At 44.7% G+C, this 25,097-nt stretch overlaps 1 protein-coding gene across 1 annotated transcript in view; it reads left to right on the top strand.

Annotated features, from left to right (window-relative positions):
* Nucleotides 1-24,701, top strand: part of LOC139385075 (abhydrolase domain containing 17C, depalmitoylase) — a 29,897-nt gene extending 5,196 nt beyond the window's left edge. The window contains exons 2-3 of the mRNA XM_071130121.1: nucleotides 15,364-15,543; nucleotides 22,885-24,701. Coding sequence (XP_070986222.1) covers nucleotides 15,364-15,543; nucleotides 22,885-23,104 — 400 coding nt within the window. The 3' untranslated portion in view covers nucleotides 23,105-24,701. The remainder of the gene's footprint in view (nucleotides 1-15,363; nucleotides 15,544-22,884) is intronic.
* The last annotated feature ends 396 nt before the right edge of the window (nucleotides 24,702-25,097 follow it).

The following is a 25,097-nucleotide window of genomic DNA, read 5'->3' as shown; positions in this document are numbered from 1 at the left end:
CTGCCACACAAACACACACAGACATTTTGCCAACCACGGGTCTAGACTCTAGCTAACCACCATATACTAAAATATCCACACCAGCCACTAGCCAGCCAACCAAATATCATGGCTATATTATGAAGATATTATTTAACAGCATTGAAGATAAATCATAACCAGTAAAAATATTATAGGTCTAGCTAACTAGCAGATTTACATTCATTGTCATCAACATCAATGTTCAGCTGATAGCCTACCCTCTTTTCCCCATGTCAATCATGTCTTTGGGCCACACTGGGTGGCAGGTAGTGGTTAAGAACATTGGGTCAGTAACAGTAACAGAGAGGTCATTGGTTCTAATCACTGAGCAGACTTGGTGAAAAATCAGTCTGTGCCCTTGATCACCCCCCCCCCCTAACTCCAATTGCTCCTGTAAGTCTGCTTAATGACTCAAATGTAACGAACTAGCTTGCAATTTGTGATGAGTGGGTGTGATGCCTTAATAAATAGGCCTATGCTAAAATATAACTAGCTACAGAAGCAGTTTGTACAGTATGTTATACTTTTCTACATATGTATTCTGAAAGTACATGATTTTTATATGGTGCTTTTTATTTGTATCACCTGTCCCCTGAAAGGTCTGTGCACGGTCCTGCATACCACCAGTGTTCAACAAAGGAATAGGGGCCTTGGACTAGCTCCTTTTTGTTATTTCCAACCGTTTTCAAGCTACCTTTTCTTATTGGGCTATTGTCGCTTGGCAGCAGTTGTCAAGCAAAGTGGTGTCAAACCAGTTTCCCTGGACTTGTTTGACACAATCAGCCTTTTCAGGAGAATTTCAGCTGTAATTGAGTGAGCAAATGAATGGCTCTATAAAGTGGGCTGTTGCTGCCCTGACGTGCTTCAGGAGAAGCCAGTGTGACACATTGAGAGCCTGCCTTCAGTGCCTGGTGATAAAGCCCCCTTCAGTCACAACGGCCTGGTGATAATGTCCCCTAGTGTAGGAATGCACGTGTGTTTGCAATTGTGTAAGCCTTTCATCATTCCTCTCTTTTAAACAGCAGTTTGAGTGATACATGTTTGCCTGCCTGTAGGCAGGACTGTATCATTGTCAACTTCCCACCACTATTTCAACTAGTTTAATTTGCATTCTATTCCGCTGCCTTCCGATGGGTAATGGGTAAGGAGCTTCTCCATCATAAACCTCACAGCCAACCTGTCTTGGAGGTCTGCCACCATATTTGTTATATTGTGTTTATGGTACTTATCAGTTCAGTGCAACCAACCGTGTGGCATCTTTACCAGTGTTGCAGCCAACTTCACGTCATTCAATGCTCTGTGAGCTTTCTTTGGCCTTATTTTGTAATACAGCTATGATTACAGAAGAACAAATGACTTCCACACTGTAATTCATTTTGTTTGCTCGCTGTCACACACTGATCAATAATCCTCGCGCTGAACCTCTTCCCTCAAATGAACATGAATTAAAAATAGGCTCACAGAAGAATAACACGTACTCCAGCCAGGCCATCTCATCTCCCATTCCAAACATGTCTCTAATTAAAACTGGATTTGACAGATTGTCTGAATGCCATTGAAGGGAGAGCCTTTAACAAGTCCTCCTTTTGTGCATTAAACATGAAAACATTTTATTATGCCCTGACCCTCCTGAGCTGCCTGCCCATGCATGAAAACACTGTTAATCATTCCTCTCTTTGGGGTGGCCGGCGTACCTGCGGAAAAGATGTATGTTTATTCAATATCTTTTTAATCACATTTGGTGGGAAACCATTAAGATTGTGCCTGGAAACAAACACGTGCGCACGCACACAACCAATTTGATTTCTTAGAAATGAAATAGGCCTACCTCGGGCTACTCTCTTGAATTGGACAAAGTTGACTAGTGTTCAGTTATTGAGATGGCTTCATCAATACTGCTCATCAACGGCTCACTTGATGTGGTGTCTCATTCCTGTTGAGAGGTTATAAAGCCTCCGCTGAGGAGAGCCCATATCTCCCAACCACCCTGCCTGTAACTCACTGACTTCACATCCCTCGGATGCCGTTGATTTAAAGGGATTGTTAACCAAAATATCAGTCTGTCTGCAGGTTTTAGACTTAAAGGGGGCTGTTGTGTCGATCCCACTATATGCGTTCAGAGAGATCCGCAGGCCTCAGTCCCATTTGAATTGGAAAGATTGTCAGTGGCACCATATTATTCCATTTCATTAAATGGTGCCCCATCTTTTCCACTGTTTGACTTGAGACTGTTTTTTAGGTATACGTGAAGGAATCTCATTCTTTTATACATGGGTGGGTGGTGAAGTAGGCCTATCCCTTGAAGCAGGGTGCACGTTTTGGTTCTTGCCCCTGCACTACACAGCTGATTCAAATAACCAACTCATCAAGCTTTGACTATTTGAATCAGCTGTGTCGTGTTAGGGGGAAAAACCATAAGGTGTAGTTCGGAAACCCTGCCTTGAAGTATGCCATGCAGTTAGTTGGCACTATTATATAGGCTAGGCCTAGGTTAGCCTACATAATGAGACCAATATACTAGGGCTGGACGGTATACCGCTATTGATGCACGGACCGGTTTGGGTATTTACTTTACTTTCTAGAACGGTATTTCAGTGTTTGGTTTGTTAAATGTGATACGCCACTTAGTTTTTCTAGTTTACTCCACTACTTGAGTCGTCTCGCTCCCTCTCACCAACCCCGCCCCCTGTCACTCAAGGAGTGCAGTTGTTGATCGACCATGAGATCATTTGCTGACTGTTCACTCTTCAGTCTGCATGATCAATGCACAGATGCAACAATATGTTGATGACAATGATGCTGCTTTCCACTTTGCTTCTTAATATAAATCCACAAATGTAGTCAGCGAAAACGTAGCTAGCTAATACAGCTTGATACCCGTACTGGTGTAGGCATAAATCAGAGGGGAATAGGCAAAGCATAAATATGTTAACTACATGAAGTAAGATAACATTTTAATGTAACCAAAGATTATAGGGTCCTACTCTCCTGGGAAACAATTTGGTTCCTACCTTGTCGCAATAACGCCTCCATTGAGAATCTATTAGTACTGTAATTCCTAATTCTATGAACGCCTCCATTGAGAATCTATTAGTATTGTAATTCCTAATTCTATGAACGCCTCCATTGAGAATCTATTAGTATTGTAATTCCTATGAACGCCTCCATTGAGAATCTAGTATTGTAATTCCTAATTCTATGAACGCCTCCATTGAGAATCTATTAGTATTGTAATTCCTAATTCTATGAACGCCACCATTGAGAATCTATTAGTATTGTAATTCCTAATTCTATGAACGCCTCCATTGAGAATCTATTAGTATTGTAATTCCTAATTCTATGAACGCCTCCATTGAGAATCTATTAGTATTGTAATTCCTATGAACGCCTCCATTGAGAATCTAGTATTGTAATTCCTAATTCTATGAACGCCTCCATTGAGAATCTATTAGTATTGTAATTCCTAATTCTATGAACGCCACCATTGAGAATCTATTAGTATTGTAATTCCTAATTCTATGAATGCCTCCATTGAGAATCTATTAGTATTGTAATTCCTAATTCTATGAACGCCTCCATTGAGAATCTATTAGTATTGTAATTCCTAATTCTATGAACGCCTCCATGGCTTTTTCATTCCTTGTCACGTCAAACAACACTATTCATTCATAGTGGAGTTTGGAGTGTGACTGTTTGAGGTTGTGGACAGGTGTCTTTTATACTGATATGTTCAAACAGGTGCCATTAATACAGGTAACGAGTGGAGGACAGAGGAGCCTCTTAAAGAAGTTACAGGTCTGTGAGAGCCAGAAATCTTGCTTGTTTGTAGGTAACCAAATACTTATTTTCCACCATCATTTGCAAATAAATTCATTAAAAATCCTACAATGTGATTTTCTGGATTTCTTTTCTTCTAATTTTGTCTGTCATAGTTGAAGTGTACCTATGATGAAAATTACAGGCCTCATCTTTTTAGATGGGAGAACTTGCACAATTGGTGGCTAACTAAATACTTTTTTGCCCCACTGTATGTGACACGTATTGCCAAAATAACCGGCAAGCCCCCCCCCCCCCCCCAATGTATTTTCTGCACAACCTGCCCTGAATGACAGGTCGCCATTGTGTTGTGAGACGAGCCTGATGCTGCTCACCTTGCATCGCTCACCAGGATATTCTCTCCAAGCTGCATTCATATTCATGTCATGTCAGTTGTTTGAATAGGCATGTGCAGGCCTCCGTCCTCGTGCATTATACTGTTTTCAACACCGCTAAGGGCAGTCACAACGTTAAGGGACAGATTCCTCGAATGTCATTGCTATCAGAGGACAATGAAAAGAAAGCAGAAAAACCCTCCTTTATTGGTTTCATTCTTTTATTACTACTTGTCTTTCTCTGCCATCCCTCACTGTTGCCGGGGTAACGCTGGCGGGAGTAGAGGCGTGCCCCGGCATAGATGAAGTGTGGTTTCCCCCATGCCCTGAGACAAGATTACTGCCCCATTTAGAGGAGATGGTTGAATGCTAGGGAAGGGCCAGGCACAATGTCCCCAAGCTTCCAGAAATGAGTTAGTCTGTTATAATACCCTACCTGTAGAATCAATTCAAATCCAACCTTATGTATGCCTTCTGAACTTGAATACATAGGGTTTTGCCTGCTGAACATGCAGGTTACTCAGTGCATTAAAAGTACTGATAAGAAAGTACCAACTCATCAAGCTTTGATTATTTGATTCAGCTGTATAGTGGTAGGGCAAAGCCCAAAATGTGCCCCCCCCCGGGGGGGGGGGGGCAGGACAGGACAGAGTTTGGGAAACCCTGAGCAAGTACACTAGTTTTGTGTTGGCCTGGGTCACTTGGCGCTCTGCCCAAAGGAGTGCACTATAGGAAATGAGGTGCCATTTCAGACTAATATACGCCTTCTGATTTAGACTGGTCTACCTAGCTAGCACAAGATGGGCTACCTCAACCTCCCTGGCCTTGGTAATGCTCTGCAGGCAGGTGTGATATGTTTGTCCGGATTACCACAGGAGCTGCTTTATAAATGAGGTCACCCTCTGCATTAATCTGCCCTCGGGTACAGTAATATAAAGTCCTGTGGATGCCATACCCTGCCTAGTAACACACCGGCTGCATTTCATTCCAGATAGGTTTGTCTCCTTGCCTGCTCAATGTTTCCGAGATGGTCGTGCCATGTTATTGTTGCCATGCACATCTTCTCTACACCAGCTCTAGTCACAACCTCACCTGGCCATGCACATCTTCTCTACACCAGCTCTAGTCACAACCTCACCTGGCCATGCACATCTTCTCTACACCAGCTCTAGAGTCACATCTTCTCTACACCAGCTCTAGTCACAACCTCACCTGGCCATGCACATCTTCTCTACACCAGCTCTAGTCACAACCTCACCTGGCCATGCACATCTTCTCTACACCAGCTCTAGTCACAACCTCACCTGGCCATGCACATCTTCTCTACACCAGCTCTAGAGTCACATCTTCTCTACACCAGCTCTAGAGTCATGTCTTCTCTACACCAGCTCTAGTCACAACTTCACCTGGCCATGCACATCTTCTCTACACCAGCTCTAGTCACAACCTCACCTGGCCATGCACATCTTCTCTACACCAGCTCTAGTCACAACTTCACCTGGCCATGCATATCTTCTCTACAGCAGCTCTAGAGTCATGTCTTCTCTACACCAGCTCTAGTCACAACCTCACCTGGCCATGCACATCTTCTCTACACCAGCTCTAGTCACAACTTCACCTGGCCATGCACATCTTCTCTACACCAGCTCTAGAGTCACAACTGGTTTTGTGGAGGAACCCTCCTTCTTTCTTAACATGCACATAAATAAACAAGCTAGTGTATGCTAATGTCGCTCATTAGTTCTCACACAGCCCCATCATTTAGGCTTAGCCCCATGCTGCACGTCTGTTTACGTGCAGCTAATAACATTGCACTAAATTATTCATTGGTGGGAGGCTTAGCTTTATCAATCCCGCTGAATTAATTTGACCCTTTTCCCCACCCATAAAGCATGGGAACATTGAACCATATCCACGATGGGATTAAGTCATTACGGCAAAATAATTGAAAACTATTTAGAAAAGGGGTCTGGAATGTAAATTGTGCCCAGTTTCTAATCCTCCACAGCTGTCGACATGTTATGGGGATTTGGGACAAAATCAAACACTCACTGTCATGTTGGCAGTGTCTTCTCAGAATCCCTCAGGGGTTCATCATGGTCTCTTAGTGCTCCAGGGACTAAGGACTAGACCGAGCATAGCCCTACACCAGTTGTTCCATCCTCCAGAGGGGATGTGCTTTTTAATGCTCCTTTTCTACAAGCGTTAAGGCTTAACACCATGCCCCTTTTTGTTTTCAGGCAAATAGGGTCAACAGGCCAAATGGTTACAATGTGGGTGAAGCACCAGGATGCTCCCTCAGGATGCTCATCCTGTCTCTTCCCTGTTCCCTTCCTACCGTGGCGTGGTCTGGCTAGCCTCATAGCTATGGCTGGTGCTCTGTGGGAGAAGCAGATTCTAGTCTGGACAGTAGAGTACAGGCCAAGCTAAAGAGAGGCTGGGTTACAGTTGATGGTAATGCTGTAGGCTATTAGTATTAGTAGGCTGTAGGCTATTAGACCATGTGACCTGACATGGGAAAACTCCAGGCTAGCTTAAAGATATCCTTTGAAAAGACGAAACTCTGAAATCCTCTATACCATGCAGCACCCTTCCACCCCACGGGGGTGGAGTATCAGTTTCAACGCAGCACCCTTCCACCCCGCGGGGGTGGAGTATCAGTTTCAACGCAGCACCCTTCCACCCCACGGGGGTGGAGTATCAGTTTCAACGCAGCACCCTTCCGCCCCACGGCGGTGGAGTATCAGTTTCAACCAGCACCCTTCCCCCCCACGGCGGTGGAGTATCAGTTTCAACGCAGCACCCTTCCGCCCCACGGCGGTGGAGTATCAGTGTTAACCAGCACCCTTCCCCCCCACGGCGGTGGAGTATCAGTTTCAACGCAGCACCCTTCCGCCCCACGGGGGGTGGAGTATCAGTTTCAACGCAGCACCCTTCCGCCCCACAGGGTGTGGAGTATCAGTTTCAACGCAGCACCCTTCCGCCCCACGGGGGGTGGAGTATCAGTTTCAACGCAGCACCCTTCCGCCCCACGGGGGGTGAAGTATCAGTTTCAACGCAGCACCCTTCCGCCCCACGGGGTGGAGTATCAGTTTCAACGCAGCACCTTTCCGCCCCACGGGGGGTGGAGTATCAGTTTCAACGCAGCACCCTTCCGCCCCACGGGGGGTGGAGTATCAGTTTCAACGCAGCACCCTTCTGCCCCACGGGGGTGGAGTGTCAGTTTCAACGCAGCACCCTTCCGCCTCACGGGGGTGGAGTATCAGTTTCAACGCAGCACCCTTCTGCCCCACGGGGGTGGAGTGTCAGTTTCAACGCACCCCCCATTTCCCCACGGGGGTGGAGTTGACCAGTTGCGTATGGTTTGAGCCTAGATGTTGATGGGCCTTTGTGCCTCATTTCTGTGCACTCTCCACAGCCTGTGACCAGTTGTCAGATCTGTCTAGGTGGTCTCTGCCAGGCTGTTTTCCAGTGAATCGTTTGAATCATGACCTGAGTAAAGACCTCACACTCCTGTGCCTCCCACTGATGGACATCTCTCCTCTTCTCTCACCTCTCCTCAGGCTGTCCACCTCAGTGCCTCAGGCATCCATGGACATATGACCTGACCAGTTGTGAACCTCCTCTGTCCTCCTAAGAGAATACTACTCATGCTGTTTAACAGTTGTTAATGAGCATCTTTAACCCAGCATGTGATAACCTGGTAATATTATTATTAGTCTTAAATAAGACATGGGGACAATGAATGACATTTGGTGCATAAGATGAGTAGCTAGATGGAAACACAGGGCAATAGGCTGAAACGTGGCTAAAACCCGGAAACAGGGAATAACTAGTGAAAAGAATCAAATAACTCAATTACGACAACACAAAGAAAACAAAAACAGCCAATATACAGGAAAGGACAAAATGGTAGGAAATTAAAAAAGTAAAATCTCACATTCATTATTAATGCATTGAGAATGGCGAATGGGCTTGTAGAATGCCAAGGCTAGGTCTCGCTAAATGTCATCAGAAGTTCAAATTAAATTGTCTGTACCGACGAATACCCGAGGCCCTTGCCCCTTTGTCCTCTCCACGGAGCTTACATCCTTGGAAATGTTCTCTGAACACATTTGCACATACTGTAGGCTGCATCATGGTTTAAAGTGGCTTCCTCTCCTCGTCTTCTCCTTCATCTGACAATTTGAAGGTTGATGGTAGTATTGTTGATAGTGTCTACTTGGAATTCGCATGAGTACAAATGAAGGCACGGAGATGAGAAAACGAGAGGAAACTACTTGAGATGCACGGCTGGAATTTGCTAAATTCTTAGGCAGGATGCTCTGAATAACAACCAATAAGATCCTCTCTTCAAACAAAAGTGCTCAACTCCAACCTTTTCTAATAAACTATTCTTCCAATTAAACATGATTTATTGTGATAGAAAACAACAAAGAAATTCACTAGTATGGGTGAGCTGGAATTTGCAGTCGTATTTCCACAACAATTTTGGTTTTGTGATGTTTCAAGTCCAGTCTGAGGATTTAATTCACCTCAGCTGGGGTGTTTTCAGGGTAAACTGTAAAGACTGGCAACCGGAGGGAAATTTCTGCCTGAAAACATCTGGAAATGTTTGTTTTGGCTCCCATGAGCCGTTTCGCAAAACTAAGACTACTGTATATAAGGCGCTTTATCTCGCTAACACCCTTCTCTCGCGGCACAAAACACTATTTTAGTTCATGTCCAAGGCACTTAGGGCTTGCTTTCATTATTTCTGCTACCTGTTAACTCTCTTCTTCTGGTTCTAGTGAATGCTCGAGTTCAACTCGGTGCTGGCTTTTTGACTTCAAGGTTAAGAAGGTTGATTTCAAGTCTGTATATTTGGCATGCTATGATGATTAGTCTACTGTTATAAGGATTCAGCAGCCCACAATGTAAGGACTTTTTGAGCGAGCACTTTGCAATTTCTTGACTTGACAAGGTTTCCCAGTACAACTGCTTTCATTCTTGCTCTGCTCTCTCTCAGCCTAACTCTTTCTCTCTCACCATTTATGGTAAACAGTATGATGTGTACGGGGGAATGCAAACCTAGCCTATATATTGGGCTACAGTTTGTTGGTTTGTTATGTAGTGGACTTTCTTGAGGTCGATTCAGTGCTGGCCTGGACGTCAAGGTTGCCCTGTCGTTCTAGCCCCATTTTTCCATTGAATCTCACCAATGGATATTTGTTTATGGAAACATGGCATCTGCACTGGGCTTAACTCCTCCTTTGAATATCTCTCTTCCTCTCTAGTAGTTCTCTCTCTGTAGCTTTCCTTCCATTCAGTGCCTCTGGTGTTTGGACAAGTGTTTTCACGGAACACTTTATTTTCCCTCACTCCACATGTCACTGCTTCTCCAAGCGCTGGGTTATGATCAGTTCCCTGATTAACATGGAATAAGAGAATGTTCTTGTTTTTGTCCAGTTTAAACGCAATTCCATTTCCTGTCCATTTTTTTCTCTCTCGAGCGAACAGCCCTTTTTCCAGTGATACTTTGGCAGTGGATGTCTTTTTAAATTCCACATCTGAAATCACAACTTGGTGTCTCTCTGACTTTTTGACCTGTTTATCTCAATGACCTTTATTCAGGTCAAGGGTCATTATTCCTCATGTTGGAGACCCACATGGTTTGTTTCCAGGCATTTTTTTTATTTTCTTCTAACCCGTTTCTAATATACCTCATTCAACTAGGCTTGAATATTCACTACATTTGGTGTTAGAATGGCGCCTGATATGGTATGTTAATACTGAGCTGGAACTAAAATCCTGTACACCTTGTTGCTTTCTCCAGAACTGGGAGAACTGAGCCTTTGGGACTACAATAACAGCTGTGTCTGCAAACAAAGATGTCCAGTCTGTGATGCCTTAGCAGGGGAAATTAAAAGGGAAGTGAACTTGTCTCATCCTTTTAACATCCCTGGTTAATAAATGCCTGCATCAAACTTAGTGTCAATCAGCAGTCGAAACGATAACAAAGCGTTTGCTAAAAAGCTGAGGGATAGGGAATTGGAACCACTCTCAAATTCATAGGCGGCGCTATGGATGCAAGGACTGACCATCCATGATATTAAAATAATAGTTTTAACCATGTTTTTTGTTTTTACATTTACTTTGTTTACAAACATTGGAGTAAAGCTTATTTTGGGTTCTGATGGGGTAGGACAGTTGAACTGAGCTCCTGAGGCATTTCTACATTATATTCTTTAAGCATCAGTGGGTCCATATTATTAATTTATAAGTCACATTTTTTGTAGCTACTGCAGCTTGCCTGTAAGGCCAAAACCATCAGCTTTTCCTCCTGGATGGAACAGTTAGATTTGGCTCGGGATCTTGTTATTAAAGCTCTCTTGGCTGACCGGCTGAAAAGAGAGGGGCATGTTGTTCACTCACTCCACTAGCTGCCTCTCTCAAACACACACACATGGTAATTTGAACGATCGTGGGGCCGTGACTCGTGTCCTGTAATATAGGTATCTTATTGATACCGGCTCAGTTTCCTACTGTAGGCAGTTGGCTGCCTAGTGATTGCAACATTGGAATTATCCGATGTGAATAGATGGCAACGATGTTTAGTTTCCAAGTGCTACTGAATAAGCTCATCTGAAATGCACCAATTACACATGATCCACATGACTCTACTATATCAATCCATTCCAAATCTTTATACAATACATGACACGGCCGGCATATGTTGGTCTGGTCTAGGGCAGCATCAGAACTGCTGGGACCAGGCCTGAATAACACAATTTGCCTCTAATTGTCTTGCATTTGCAGCGGACCTTTTCCTGCTCAAAGTGAGCCGCTGCTGTTGGAAGACCAAACTGTCCTACTCCTTAGAGCAGCTTAATGTGCATCAGCCTCGTTACTGTGTCTTCGAGAAGGAGCGATCTGGAAGCCATCGGCCTCGTTACTGTGTCTTCGAGAAGGAGCGATCTGGAAGCCATCGGTCTCGTTACTGTGTCTTCGAGAAGGAGCGATCTGGAAGCCATCGGCCTCGTTACTGTGTCTCGAGAAGGAGCGATCTGGAAGCCATCGGCCTCGTTACTGTGTCTCGAGAAGGAGCGATCTGGAAGCCATCGGCCTCGTTACTGTGTCTTCAAGAGAGCGCGCTCTGGAAGCCATCTTTACTCTGTTTTGGAGAAAGAATCCCTTCTCGGTTTCAGTGAAACGGGCATAATCAACAGAATCTGGGCTAGAGGTCGACCGATTATGATTTTTCAACGCCGATACCGATTATTGGAGGACCAAAAAAGCTGATACCGATTAATCGGCCAATTTTTTTAAAATTTTTAATTTAAAAAATATATTGATTTTTTTGTAATAATTACAATTACAACAATACTGAATGAATACTTATTTTAACTACATATAATACATCAATAAAATCAATTTAGCCTCAAATAAATGATACATGTTCAATTTGGTTTAAATAATGCAAAAACAAAGTGTTGGAGAAGAAAGTAAAAGTGCAATATGTGCCATGTAAGAAAGCTAACGTTTAAGTTCCTTGCTCAGAACATGAGAACATGAAAGCTGGTGGTTCCTTTTAACATGAGTATTCAATATTCCCAGGTAAGAAGTTTTAGGTTGTAGTTATTGGACTATTTCCCTCTATAACATTTGTATTTCATTAGCCTTTGACTATTGGATGTTCTTATAGGCACTTTAGTATTGCCAGTGTAACAGTATAGCTTCCGTCCCTCTCCTCGCTCCTCCCTGGGCTCGAACCAGGAACACAACGACAACAGCCACCCCCATGCAGAGCAAGGGGAATAACCACTCCAAGTCTCAGAGCGAGTGACGTTTGAAACGCTATTATCAAGCACCCCGCTAACTAGCTAGCCATTTTACTTCGGTTACACCATCCTCATCTCGGGAGTTGATAGGCTTGAAGTCATAAACAGCGCAATGCTTGGCGCACAACGAAGAGCTGCTGGCAAAACGCATTAAAGTGCTGTTTGAATGAATGCTTACGAGCCTGCTGCTGCCTACCACCGCTCAGTCAGATACTTGTATGCTCAGTAAGATTCTATGCAACGCAGGACACGCTAGATAAACTAGTAATATCATCAACCATGTGTAGTTAACTAGTGATTATGATTGATCGTTTTTTATAAGGTAAGTTTAATGCTAGCTAGCAACTTACCTTGGCTTACTGCATTCGCGTAACAGGCAGTCTCCTCGTGGAGTGCAACGAGAGGCAGGTGGTTATAGAGTTGGACTAGTTAACTGTAAGGTTGCAAGATTGCGGGCTGACAAGGTGAAAATCTGTCGTTCTGCCCCTGAACGAGGCAGTTAACCCACCGTTCTAGGCCATCATTGAAAATAAGAATGTGTTCTTAACTGACTTGCCTGGTTAAATAAAGGTGTAAAAAAAAAAGTGTCCAAAAATATAGATCTCCGATTGTTATGAAAACTTGAAATCGGCCCTAAATAATCGGCCATTCCAATGAATCTGTCGATCTCTAATCTGGGCAAATGTTGCCCAGTCTGGGTGTACTTAGCTGGTCCCTGATGGGACCCTCACATCTTTTGCGTGAGTGAAAATAGAAACACACATGAATTTCCCAGCAGCCTGAGGATTCATTAACCCATGCAGTTTATTTGCCTTTGAAGTTAGAGCATGTCGACTGGCATTTCTATCAATTAATAAAAAGCATTAGGCATTGGGCCTGCAACTTTTTGGCTGACTTTATCGGCTTTTCATTAATTTTGTTGGGTCCAAAAGCCAGCATTTACTGGCTAACGGAAACCCTGGCGCACACCCTCAAACACACACACACCCAATCGCACATCTCCTTCAACCCTCCGCCTCCTTAGCTGGGCCTTATTCTACAGCGTAATTTCATGGGTAAATTTACATGCACCTGCTCACCTTCCACATATTTAGCCATGCCTAACTGTACCGCGTGTTACATCTTAGCTTGTGGTGAGTTGTGTAAGCCTTTGATTCACCCCCATGCATTCCACACTTTCTTGGAGTTCTCAGAGTTCATTCTAAAAGGCCAAACAAAGCAGAACGTGATGTTGAGGGCAGTCTCAGCGAACACGATGTACAGCACTCCCTTCCTCTCTGCCTTGCCTGCCTTTGCACGCACACACACACACACACGGGGTGCGCAGCTGTTTTGTCTCCTCGGCAACTTTCGCCATCAAAGGGGACTAGCCTTTCGAAACCTTTGAGGCCCAGCCTTTAGGTCACGTATCAAATATGTTTCCATTTTGTCGGCAGACTTCACCGCATACCTGACACACAGCACCCCGAAGATCGGGTTCCCTGAGGTTTGCTCTCGCCATGGGAAAGCCTGCCAAGAGTGGAGGAGGAGGAGTGGGAGAATGAAATGTAGGGCTGTCCTCTCGCTACCTCTGTCCTCCACCCATCCATCCCTTATTTTTATCTCAATGCTCTGGCTTTAGTTTTTATAGGGCAGCACTGATGCCTGAAGTGTGTGTGTGTGTCAGTGTGCCAGGCAGACAGCTGCCCCGGCAGACAGCTGCCCCGGCCGCAGCACTGGCAGCCAGGCTTTAAAGTGACATGATCCTCCCCTATTCGGACTGCTGCCTCCCACTACGAGCCTAGAGACTAAGCTATATAGCAACGTAGCTTAGCTACATACAGTGTATATATAAGTATAGCTCTGTACACAAGTCTGGATTTAACTACACAGCTCTCCTTTCACTGTGTAAACTCATCTCAACTCTAACTGATGTGCTGATAAGAGTAGATGTTTAATGTCAGTCGGATTTGATAAGGGTTAAGTATATCAGTGTTTGGTAAATAAGAATTACAGTCTCTAGAAGCTTATTTCATGACATCCTCTGTAGCTCAATTGGCAGAGCCTGGTGCTTGTTACTGCAAGATAGAGGATGCAATTCCTGGAACCATCCATACATAAAATGTATGCCAGCATGACTAAGTCGCGTCGGGCTAAAAGCCTCTGCTAAATGGCATGTATTATTATATTGCATTGTTTACGTATTACATTGTAAACTTTCTGTTATGGCGTGTTGTACAGTGATGTCATGTTGGGTTAGATAGGAGATATTGTCTCCTTCTTGTACAGTGATGTTAGATTGGAGGAGGTATCGTCTCCTTGTTGTACAGTGATGTTAGATTGGAGGAGGTATCGTCTCCTTGTTGTACAGTGATGTTAGATGGGGAGGTATCGTCTCCTTGTTGTACAGTGATGTTAGATGGGGGAGGTATCGTCTCCTTGTTGTACAGTGATGTAGTCTGGGTCAGATATCTCAGAGGAGGATGATGATGGTGGTAGTCTGGGTCAGATATCTCCTAGGAGGATGACGACGGTGTTAGTCTGGGTCAGATATCTCCTAGGAGGATGACGACGGTGGTAGTCTGGGTCAGATATCTCCTAGGAGGATGACGACGGTGGTAGTCTGGGTCAGATATCTCCTAGGAGGATGACGACGGTGGTAGTCTGGGTCAGATATCTCCTAGGAGGATGACGACGGTAGTAATCTGGGTCTGATATCTCCTAGGAGGATGACGATGGTAGTAATCTGGGTCAGATATCTCCTAGGAGGATGACGATGGTAGTAATCTGGGTCAGATATCTCCTAGGAGGATGACGATGGTAGTAGTCTGGGTCAGATATCTCCTAGGAGGATGATGATGGTGGTAGTCTGGGTCAGATATCTCCTAGGAGGATGACGACGGTGGTAGTCTGGGTCAGATATCTCCTAGGAGGATGACGACGGTGGTAGTCTGGGTCAGATATCTCCTAGGAGGATGACGACGGTGGTAGTCTGGGTCAGATATCTCCTAGGAGGATGACGACGGTGGTAGTCTGGGTCAGATATCTCCTAGGAGGATGACGACGGTGGTAGTCTGGGTCAGATATCTCCTAGGAGGATGACGACGGTGGTAGTCTGGGTCAGATATCTCCTAGGAGGATGACGACGGTGGTAGTCTGGGTCAGATATCTCCTAGGAGGATGACGATGGTAGTAATCTGGGTCAGATATCTCCTAGGAGGATGACGATGGTAGTAATCTGGGTCTAATCTATTAACCTTATTTTGTTTCTTTCCTTTTTTTTCACCCACTTTCCTTCATCTCCTTGTCCACAACTATCGGTCTGTCTATCCCCCCCCCCATCTTCTCTCTCTCTCTCTCTCTCTCTGTGTCCTAACCTCCTTCCTATCCAGGTATGGAGTGACCCCAGAGAACATCATCCTGTACGGTCAGAGCATCGGCACGGTACCCACGGTGGATTTGGCGGCGCGCTACGAGTGTGCCGCCGTCATCCTGCACTCACCTCTTATGTCCGGCCTGCGAGTGGCCTTCCCTGACACGCGCAAGACCTACTGCTTCGACGCCTTCCCCAGGTGGGTTATTATGGGGTGAGATGGTGAGATAGTGGGTCGGCGGAAGTAGATGGAGTCTAGGGACAGAGGGATGTTGGATGTGTTAGCTTTCCTGGCCTGTTGTCTTTGACTGAATGACAGTTGATATACAGCCATGTGGCAAAGCCCTGATTTGGATTTTGGGTAGGTAGTGTTATCTCTCTCCTGCAGGGTGCTGAGGGAATGTTAACCTGTTGCGACGAGCAAACCCGGATCCGGGATCCTATTTATAACCTCAAGCTCATTACCATAACGCAACGTTAACTATTCATGAAAATCGCAAATGAAATAAATATATTAGCTCTCAAGCTTAGCCTTTTGTTAACAACACTGTCATCTCAGATTTTCAAAATATGCTTTTGAACCATAGCTAAACAAGCATTTGTGTAAGAGTATTGATAGCCTAGCATAGCATTAAGCCTGGCATTCAGCAGGCAACATTTTCACAAAAACAAGAAAAGCATTCAAATAAAATCATTTACCTTTGAAGAACTTCGGATGTTTTCAATGAGGAGACTCTCAGATAGCAAATGTTCAGTTTTTACAAAAATATTATTTGTGTAGGACAAATCGCTCCGTGTTTTGTTCTTCACGTTTGGCTGAGAAAAAAACCCGAAAATTCAGTCATAACAACAGCAAACTTTTTTCCAAATTAACTCCATAATATCGACAGAAACATGGCAAACGTTGTTTAGAATCAATCCTCAAGGTGTTTTTCACAAATCTATTTGATGATAAGTCACTCCTGGCAGTTTGGTTTCTCCTCTGTTCAAAGTGGGAAAAATGCGCGCACCTGGAGATTGCGCAATAGTTTTGACGGAGGACACCCAGCGGACACCTGGTAAATGTAGTCTCTTATGGTCAATTTTCCAATGATATGCCTACAAATACGTCACAATGCTGCAAACACCTTGGGGAAACGACAAAGTGTAGGCTCTCTCCTTGCGCATTCACAGCCATATAAGGAGACATTGGTACACAGCGCCTCAAAAATCTGGCTCACTTCCTGTATGAAATTTAATCTTGGTTTCGCCTGTAGCATTAGTTCTGTGGCACTCACAGACAATATCTTTGCAGTTTTGGAAACGTCAGAGTGTTTTCTTTCCAAAGCTGTCAATTATATGCATAGTCGAGCATCTTTTCGTGACAAAATATCTTGTTTAAAACGGGAACGTTTTTCATCCAAAATTGAAATACTTCCCCCAGAGTTTCATGAGGTTAAGGTGCAGCGGTAGGTACGTAGGTAGGTAGTAACTTGCCATGCTAGCTAGCTATGAAAGGTTGGCGGCTGGGCTCACAGACCTAGTGAAAAATAGGGCTCCCAGGTCTCGGTCTCTGGCTGGCCTCTATCAGATGCCTGTATTATCCATAGGGTTTGTATTGTGTCCCCTAGTCATATTCCATGAGCAGCTACTTCCTGTGCTGCTTTATTGTAAAGGGTCGGAAAACTAGAAAATAAGTCTTGGTTATCAGATGGAGAACAAGCTATTAGGATGAGAAATACTGTACATTTGGTGCAGGTGGGAGGAGCAGATAGCATCAAACTGTTATCAACCCTCAGCCCTGACACCTGTGGAACAATGGCATCAAACTGTTATCAGCCATGAGATCTGTGGGACAGCGGGCAGAAGAGGAGGAGGAGGGGGGGGTGGAGAGCGAGCAGAAGTTGAATCTGCAAGTGGCTCTCCTAAGCTGGTACTGCTGTAGAGGACTGCTATAGAGGCCTACAGGTAACTGCCAAAATAATGGAAACACTTGAGTAAATGAGGGTTCTGTGTTCTCTGTTATGGTGTGCAGTGCATTATCCTGGCATGGTTTAGGACCTCTCATCATCCCCTTATAAGGGTCTCTGTTATGGTGTGGAGTGCATTATCCTGGCATTGTTTAGGACCTCACATCATCCCCTTATAGGGTCTCTGTTATGGTGTGGAGTGCATTATCCTGGCATGGTTTAGGACCTCTCATCCCCTTATAGGGTCTCTGTTATGGTGTGGAGTGCATTATCCTGGCATGGTTTAGGACCTCTCATCCCCTTAGAGGGTCTCTGTTATGGTGTGGAGTGCATTATCCTGGCATGGTTTAGGACCTCTCATCATCCCCTTACAGGGTCTCTGTTATGGTGTGGAGTGCATTATCCTGGCATGGTTTAGGATCTCTCATCATCCCCTTACAGGGTCTCTGTTATGGTGTGGAGTGCATTATCCTGGCATGGTTTAGGACCTCTCATCATCCCCTTACAGGGTCTCTGTTATGGTGTGGAGTGCATTATCCTGGCATGGTTTAGGACCTCACATCATCCCCTTACAGGGTCTCTGTTATGGTGTGGAGTGCATTATCCTGGCATGGTTTAGGACCTCTCATCCCCTTATAGGGTCTCTGTTATGGTGTGGAGTGCATTATCCTGGCATTGTTTAGGACCTCTCATCCCCTTATAGGGTCTCTGTTATGGTGTGGAGTGCATTATCCTGGCATGGTTTAGGACCTCTCATCATCCCCTTACAGGGTCTCTGTTATGGTGTGGAGTGCATTATCCTGGCATGGTTTAGGACCTCTCATCCCCTTAGAGGGTCTCTGTTATGGTGTGGAGTGCATTATCCTGGCATGGTTTAGGACCTCTCATCATCCCCTTATAGGGTCTCTGTTATGGTGTGGAGTGCATTATCCTGGCATTGTTTAGGACCTCTCATCATCCCCTTATAGGGTCTCTGTTATGATATGCAGTGCATTATCCTGGCATGGTTTAGGACCTCTCATCATCCCCTTATAGGGTCTCTGTTATGGTGTGCAGTGCATTATCCTGGCATGGTTTAGGACCTCTCATCCCCTTAGAGGGTCTCTGTTAGAGTGCCTTGCAAAAGTATTCATCCCCCTTGGCATTTTTCCTATTTTGTTGCATTACAACCTGTATGAAAGCTTTGTGGAATCTGTGTGGGTAGCTGGACAAGTAGGATGACTGACAGTGAAGGTGAACAGGTGATCACGTGTCAGGTGACAGAGGAATGGATGAGACTGAGGCAGGAATTCCTTTAACCATAAAGTGGGATATTTACTGAGTAGTCTGTGCTGCATCACAAAGGAAACAGAATAACATGTATTCAATCAAACGCATAATCACAAAGATCAAGTCATAACAATCATTCATTATTAACATAATTAGGGAATTCAACAATCCAGTTCATTAAGAAGTCAATAGGAATCATCCTTGAGTCATTTATGCTCGTAACTATTTATCATAATCATGAGAAGAAGAATATAAACAGTGATCGGTTATTCAATCTATAATCCCCATTAGTTTGATATCAGAATCGATCAGTTCAGCAAACAATGACGTTTCATATTTCACCCTTTCAAGTGTCTTCGTAATTTCATTACATATTAAGCATATATCGATGGCATAATTGGCCTGTGATGATCCGTAGGGCCGTGATCATTGACCATTCACATTACACAATAGGTTTGAAGCGTGCGCTCCAAGCCGCACTCCGCGTTAATAACTATAAACAATAACTGATGGCCTACTCTCCTGATCGCAACAGATAGTTCAGATGAAATGTAGCAGAGTCGGTGGACTTAACGTGGATTCATGGACGCACAGAACTTAGACGGAGTTAAGGAAGAGAAAGCAGCGAGATGGGCGATGGCGATTTCCTCCTTTTATGGAGTTGAGATCTGTGGGATATTTCCACCTGACCTAATTAAAGCACTCCTGGCCCAGCTGAGCAAGTGGCCTTGAATTAAAAGATTCTTCCACCAACTCTATGGGCCTTTTCTACACTGTAATTGAAATTGATTTCTATTTGGATTTCATGTAATGGACATACACAAAATCGTCCAAATTTGTGTAGTGAAATGAAAAAATAAGATTAAAAAAAAATGATAACTAGAAAAGTGGTGCGTGCATATGCATTCACCTCCTTTTCTCTGAAGCCCCCTGGTGCAACCAATTACCTTCATAAGTGGCATAATTAATTAAATAGATTGCACACAGGTGGACTTTAAGTGTCACATGATCTCAGTGTATATATATATATATATATATATATATATATATACACACACACACACACACACACACACACACACACACACACACACACACACCTGTTCTGAAAGGCCCCTGAGTCTGCAACACCACTAAGCAATGGGCACCACCAAGCAAGTGGCACCATGAAGACCAAGGAGCTCTCCAAACCGGTCAGGGACAAAGTTGTGGAGAAGAACAGATCAGGGTTGGGTTATAAAAACAATATCCGAAACTTTGAACATCCCACGGAGCACCATTAAATCCATTATTAAAAAATTGAAATAATATGGCACCACAACAAACCTGCCAAGAGAGGGACGCCCACCAAACCTCACGGGCCAGGCAAGGAGGGCATTAATCAGAGAGGCAACAAAAAGACCAAAGATAACCCTGAAGGAGCTGCAAAGCTCCACAGCAGAGACTGGAGTATCTGTCCATAGGACCACTTTAAGCCGTATACTCCACAGAGCTGAACTTTACGGAAGAGTGGCCAGAAAAAAAATAAGCAAACACTTTTGGTGTTCGCCAAAAGGCGTGTGGGAGACTCCCCAAACATATGGAAGGTGGTACTCTGGTCAGATGAGACTAAAATTGAGCTTTTTGGCCATCAAGGAAAAAGCTATGTCTGATGCAAACCCAACTCTCCTTACCCCGAGAACACCCTCCTCACCCCGAGAATACCATCCCCACAGTGAAGCATGGTGGTGGCAGCATCATGCTGTGGGGATGTCTTTCATCGGCAGGGACTGGGAAATTGGTCAGAATTGAAGGAATGATGGATGGCGCTAAATACAGGGAAATCCTTGAAGGAAACCCATTTCAGAGGTTCACCTTCCAGCAGGACAATTACCCTAAGCATACTACTAAAGCAACACTCGAGTGGTTTAAATGGAAGCATTTAAATGTCTTGGAAAGGCCTAGTCAAAGCCCAGACCTCAATCCAATTGAGAATCTGTGGTATGACTTAAAGATTGCGGAACCCATCCAACTTGAAGGAGCTGGAGCAGTTTTGCCTTGAAGAATGGGCGAAAATCCCAGTGGCTAGATGTGCCAAGCTTATAGAGACATACCACAAGAGACTTGCTGCTGTAATTACTGCAAAAGGTGGCTCTACAAAGTATTGCCTTTGGAGTGGTGAATAGTTATGCGCGCTCAAGTTTTCATTTTTTTGTGTGTCTTATTTCTTGTTTCACAATATAAAATATTTAGCATCTTCAAAATGGTAGGCATGTTGTGTAAATCAAATGATACAAACTCCTGAAAATCTATTTTAATTCCAGGTTGTAAAGCAACAAAATAGGAAAAATGCCAAAGGGGGGTGAAAACGTTCACAAGCCACTGTATGGTGTGGGCTGCAATATCCTGGCATGGTTTAGGTCCTCTACCCCCTTAAAGGGACAGATAAATGGCAATATATGCATGCCTGTGTGTGCTTTTGTTGTTAGTCTCTGAACCCTTTGAGATTATAGTCTTATTCCACCTGGAATGTGAGGATCCTGCTTTAAAGCTACAATGCAGACATCACATCATTTCTGGGTAACAATTAAGTAAGTACCTTGCTGTGATTTTGTTTTCAATTCAAATTGTCAATAATAGCATAGCAAAGAACAATTTCTGAAGCAAGAATTCTGCTAGCACAGTCAGTGTGTTTAAGGGGGGGGGGGGGGGGAAGTACCTGTAATTGGGGAAAGAGGTTTGGAAGTCTCCTATTGGTATTTAAACAAATTTACCGCCTGGTGATGTCACCAGTCAGGTCAGAACTCCAGCTCTTACACTAAAAGGGCATTGTCCGCAATGTTACTATCATTCCAACCTCATTTTCTGTGTGTGTGTGTGTGTATACATGCATACATTAATACCAAAAAGTATGTGGACAGCTGCTTGTCAAACATCTCATTCTAAAATCATGGGTATTAATATGGAGTTGGTCTCCCCTTTTCTGCTCTAACACCACTCTTCTAGGAAGGCTGTTCACTAGATATTGGAACATTGCTGCAGGGACTTGCTTCCATTCAGACACGAGCATTAGTGAGGTCAGGCGCTGATGTTGGGCGATTAGGCCTGGCTCGCAGTCATGCTGAAACATGAAAGGGCCTTCCCAAACTTTTGCCACAAAGCTGGAAGCACAGAATCTTCTAGAATGTCATTGTATGCTGTAGTGTTAAGATTTCCCGTCACTGGAACTAAGGGGCCTAGCCCGAACCATGAAAAACAGCCCCAGACCAATATTTATCCTCCACCAAACATTACAGTTTGCACTATGTATTCGGGCTTGTAACATTCTCCTGGCATCCGCCAAACCCGGATTTGTCCATCAGACTGCCAGATGGTGAAGTGTGATTCACTGGCAGCTTCAATAAATAGTACCCGCAAACACCAGTCTCAACGTCAACGTTGAAGAAACAACTCTGGGATGCTGGCCTTCTAGGCAGAGTTGCAAAGAAAAAGCCATATCTCAGACTGGCCAATAAAAATAACAGATTAAGATGGGCAAACAAACACTGGACAGAGTGTTGGCTTTTTCTTTGCAACTCTGCCTAGAAGGCCAGCATCCTGGAGTCGCCTCTTTACTGTTGACGTTGAGACTGGTGTTTTGCAGGTACTATTTAATGAAGCTGCCAGTTGAGGACTTGAGGCGTCTGTTTCTCAAACTAGACACTAATGTACTTGTCCTCTTGCTCAGTTGTGCACCTGGGCCTCCTACTCCTCTTTCTATTCTGGTTAGAGCCAGTTTGCACTATTTTGTGAAGGGGGTAGTACACAGCGTTGTACAAGATGTTCAGTTTCTTGGAAATTTCTTGCATGGAATAGCCTTCATTTCTCAGAACACGAATAGACTGACGAGTTTCATAAGAAAGTGCTTTGTCTACACTGTATTTCTGATCAATTTGACATTATATCTCTATCATATGTGTATATATCATATGTAGTGCAAATAAGGTGCGCACACCCCCTCTGTATGATATGTAGTTAATGGTTTGGCAGCGTGCTGTGTGGAGTCGGTCTCTCCACCCCTGCTGTTACTGCACCGCTACAAGACAGATGGATACAACTACTAATGCCCCCAAGGAGGTCCATTTGTCTTAATGTGTTTGTCTTCCCCACTCTCTCCCTTTTCTCTCTCTCCCTTTTCTCCCTGTTCTCTCCCTGTTCTCTCCCTTTCCTCTTTCTCTCCCTTTCCTCCCTGTTCTCTCCCTGTTCTCTCTCTGTTTTCTCTCCCTGTTCTGTCTTTCTCTCTGCTGCGTGGGCTCTGGCTTTGTTAAAGCATTGATAAACTGTAACCCCTTCTCTCTCCCCAGCATCGACAAGGTGTCCAAGGTAGCGTCGCCAGTGCTGGTGATCCACGGCACGGAGGATGAGGTGATCGACTTCTCGCACGGCCTGGCAATGTACGAGCGCTGCCCGCGTGCCGTGGAGCCACTGTGGGTGGAGGGCGCCGGGCACAACGACATCGAGCTCTACGCCCAGTACTTGGAGCGGCTCAAGCAGTTCATCTCCATCGAGCTGCCCACATCCTGATCTCCCTTGGCCTCCTCCAGTAAAACCTAGAGGGGGGCTGCGTATCAAGTCTAAAATGGCTTCCTTTTTTCTTTCCTTGATCTGTGCAGAGAGAAGTGGATTGGTGGAAATTTGATACCTGAAATCCACCATGTTGGTTTGTATTGTTTATCGGTGCAGATGTTGGAGAGGAGGGGAGGAAGTGTTGAGATGCTTCCCCCAGGGCTTAACCAGGTCAGGCTGAGCTGAGCCAGGCCAAGGCATCCCCGGCGCTCATATGTGGACAGGTCCCAGGTCTCTTTGCCAAGGAGCTAGGGCCCGCTCAGTATTTGCACTTGCTCTTCAATCTGGATCTGGATTTGATTCTCCTTCTCGCTCTGCCGGTGGGGATGTGATAAATTCCCTCTGCGATCTTGTTCTCCCTATTTCATCTGTTTCGCTCTCTTTTATGCTCATGATTGATTGACTTTGTATTCTTTTCTACCTGATGAAGAACAATCTGTTTTGCACCTCAGATACATGATTGATGTTCTTGCTTGTTTGTGTTTGTTAAATATTGTTTTGTTTTTTTTCCATTCAGGGTGAATTGAAACGAATGCACTTTTATTGTGCAGATATTTTCAGGTAATCATACTGTATGTTCTGATGTATGTTCTTTGTTATCTTATTGACATTCCATGTGTTTCACTACACAGAATCTCATTCCCATCTTGTTTTCAAGGCCAGTGTGTGACCGTGTGAGAGATGCGTGTGGTTGAAAAACGTCATTACCCAGCTCACCCCTGGGTGTCTCACCTCCTGTAACAATGCTCTTGTTAACTGGACGTCAGGTGTTTTTCCTCAACTGGGGTTTTCCAGTGAGGGACACCACCTGACCCTAATGATGACACTTGAGGGACACCATGTATCAAATAAAAACATACCTACAATGTACTGTAATGAACCAAATCAGCCCCTAGCCAGTACTGTCTCTACACACACCTGATCAGCCCCTAGCCAGTACTGTTTCTACACACACCTGATCAGCCCCTAGCCAGTACTGTCTCTACACACACCTGATCAGCCCCTAGCCAGTACTGTCTCTACACACACCTGATCAGCCCCTAGCCAGTACTGTCTCTACACACACCTGATCAGCCCCTAGCCAGTACTGTTTCTACACACACCTGATCAGCCCCTAGACAGTACTGTCTCTAGACACACCTGATCAGCCCCTAGCCAATACTGTCTCTACACACACCTGATCAGCCCCTAGCCAGTACTGTCTCTACACACACCTGATCAGCCCCTAGCCAGTACTGTCTCTAGACACACCTGATCAGCCCCTAGCCAGTACTGTCTCTAGACACACCTGATCAGCCCCTAGCCAGTACTGTCTCTAGACACACCTGATCAGCCCCTAGCCAGTACTGTCTCTAGACACACCTGATCCGCCCCTAGCCAGTACTGTCTCTAGACACATCTGATCAGCCCCTAGCCAGTACTGTCTCTACACACACCTGATCAGCCCCTAGCCAGTACTGTCTCTACACACACCTGATCAGCCCCTAGCCAGTACTGTCTCTAGACACCTGATCAGCCCCTAGCCAGTACTGTCTCTAGACACCCGTGTAGATCTGAAAGGAGCTGATTTGAAGCAGTATTCATGTCTTGCTGTTCGGAGGATGTTTTACCATATTGCTAAGACCTATCCATTCATTTCAGATCTAGAGGTATGTCTTGGGCGTAGGAGTTGATTTGGGCTTCAGCACCAGTGTAGATGTTTTTGTTCAGAAGTTTTCCGCGAAGCCATTTTGTTTGTTCAGAATTAAGATTGTGTTTAACGTAAATGCTCTGGGTTGCTGTTTGTCAGTATGTACCTGTTCCTTTCATTTCAACACTTCAAATAAAGCCTTAAGTCTGTGGACATTTCACCCTAACATTCCTGTCGACTTGAGTTGGGGAGTCTCATGGTCTGCAGGGGGACTGACTGCTGCTATGGGTTCGGTTGGAGGAATCTTCTCAATCACTGTGA

The sequence above is a fragment of the Oncorhynchus clarkii genome, chromosome 26 (assembly GCF_045791955.1).
Source record: "Oncorhynchus clarkii lewisi isolate Uvic-CL-2024 chromosome 26, UVic_Ocla_1.0, whole genome shotgun sequence".
NCBI classification, from domain to species: domain Eukaryota; kingdom Metazoa; phylum Chordata; class Actinopteri; order Salmoniformes; family Salmonidae; genus Oncorhynchus; species Oncorhynchus clarkii.
This window is presented reverse-complemented; position numbering and strand designations above follow the sequence as displayed.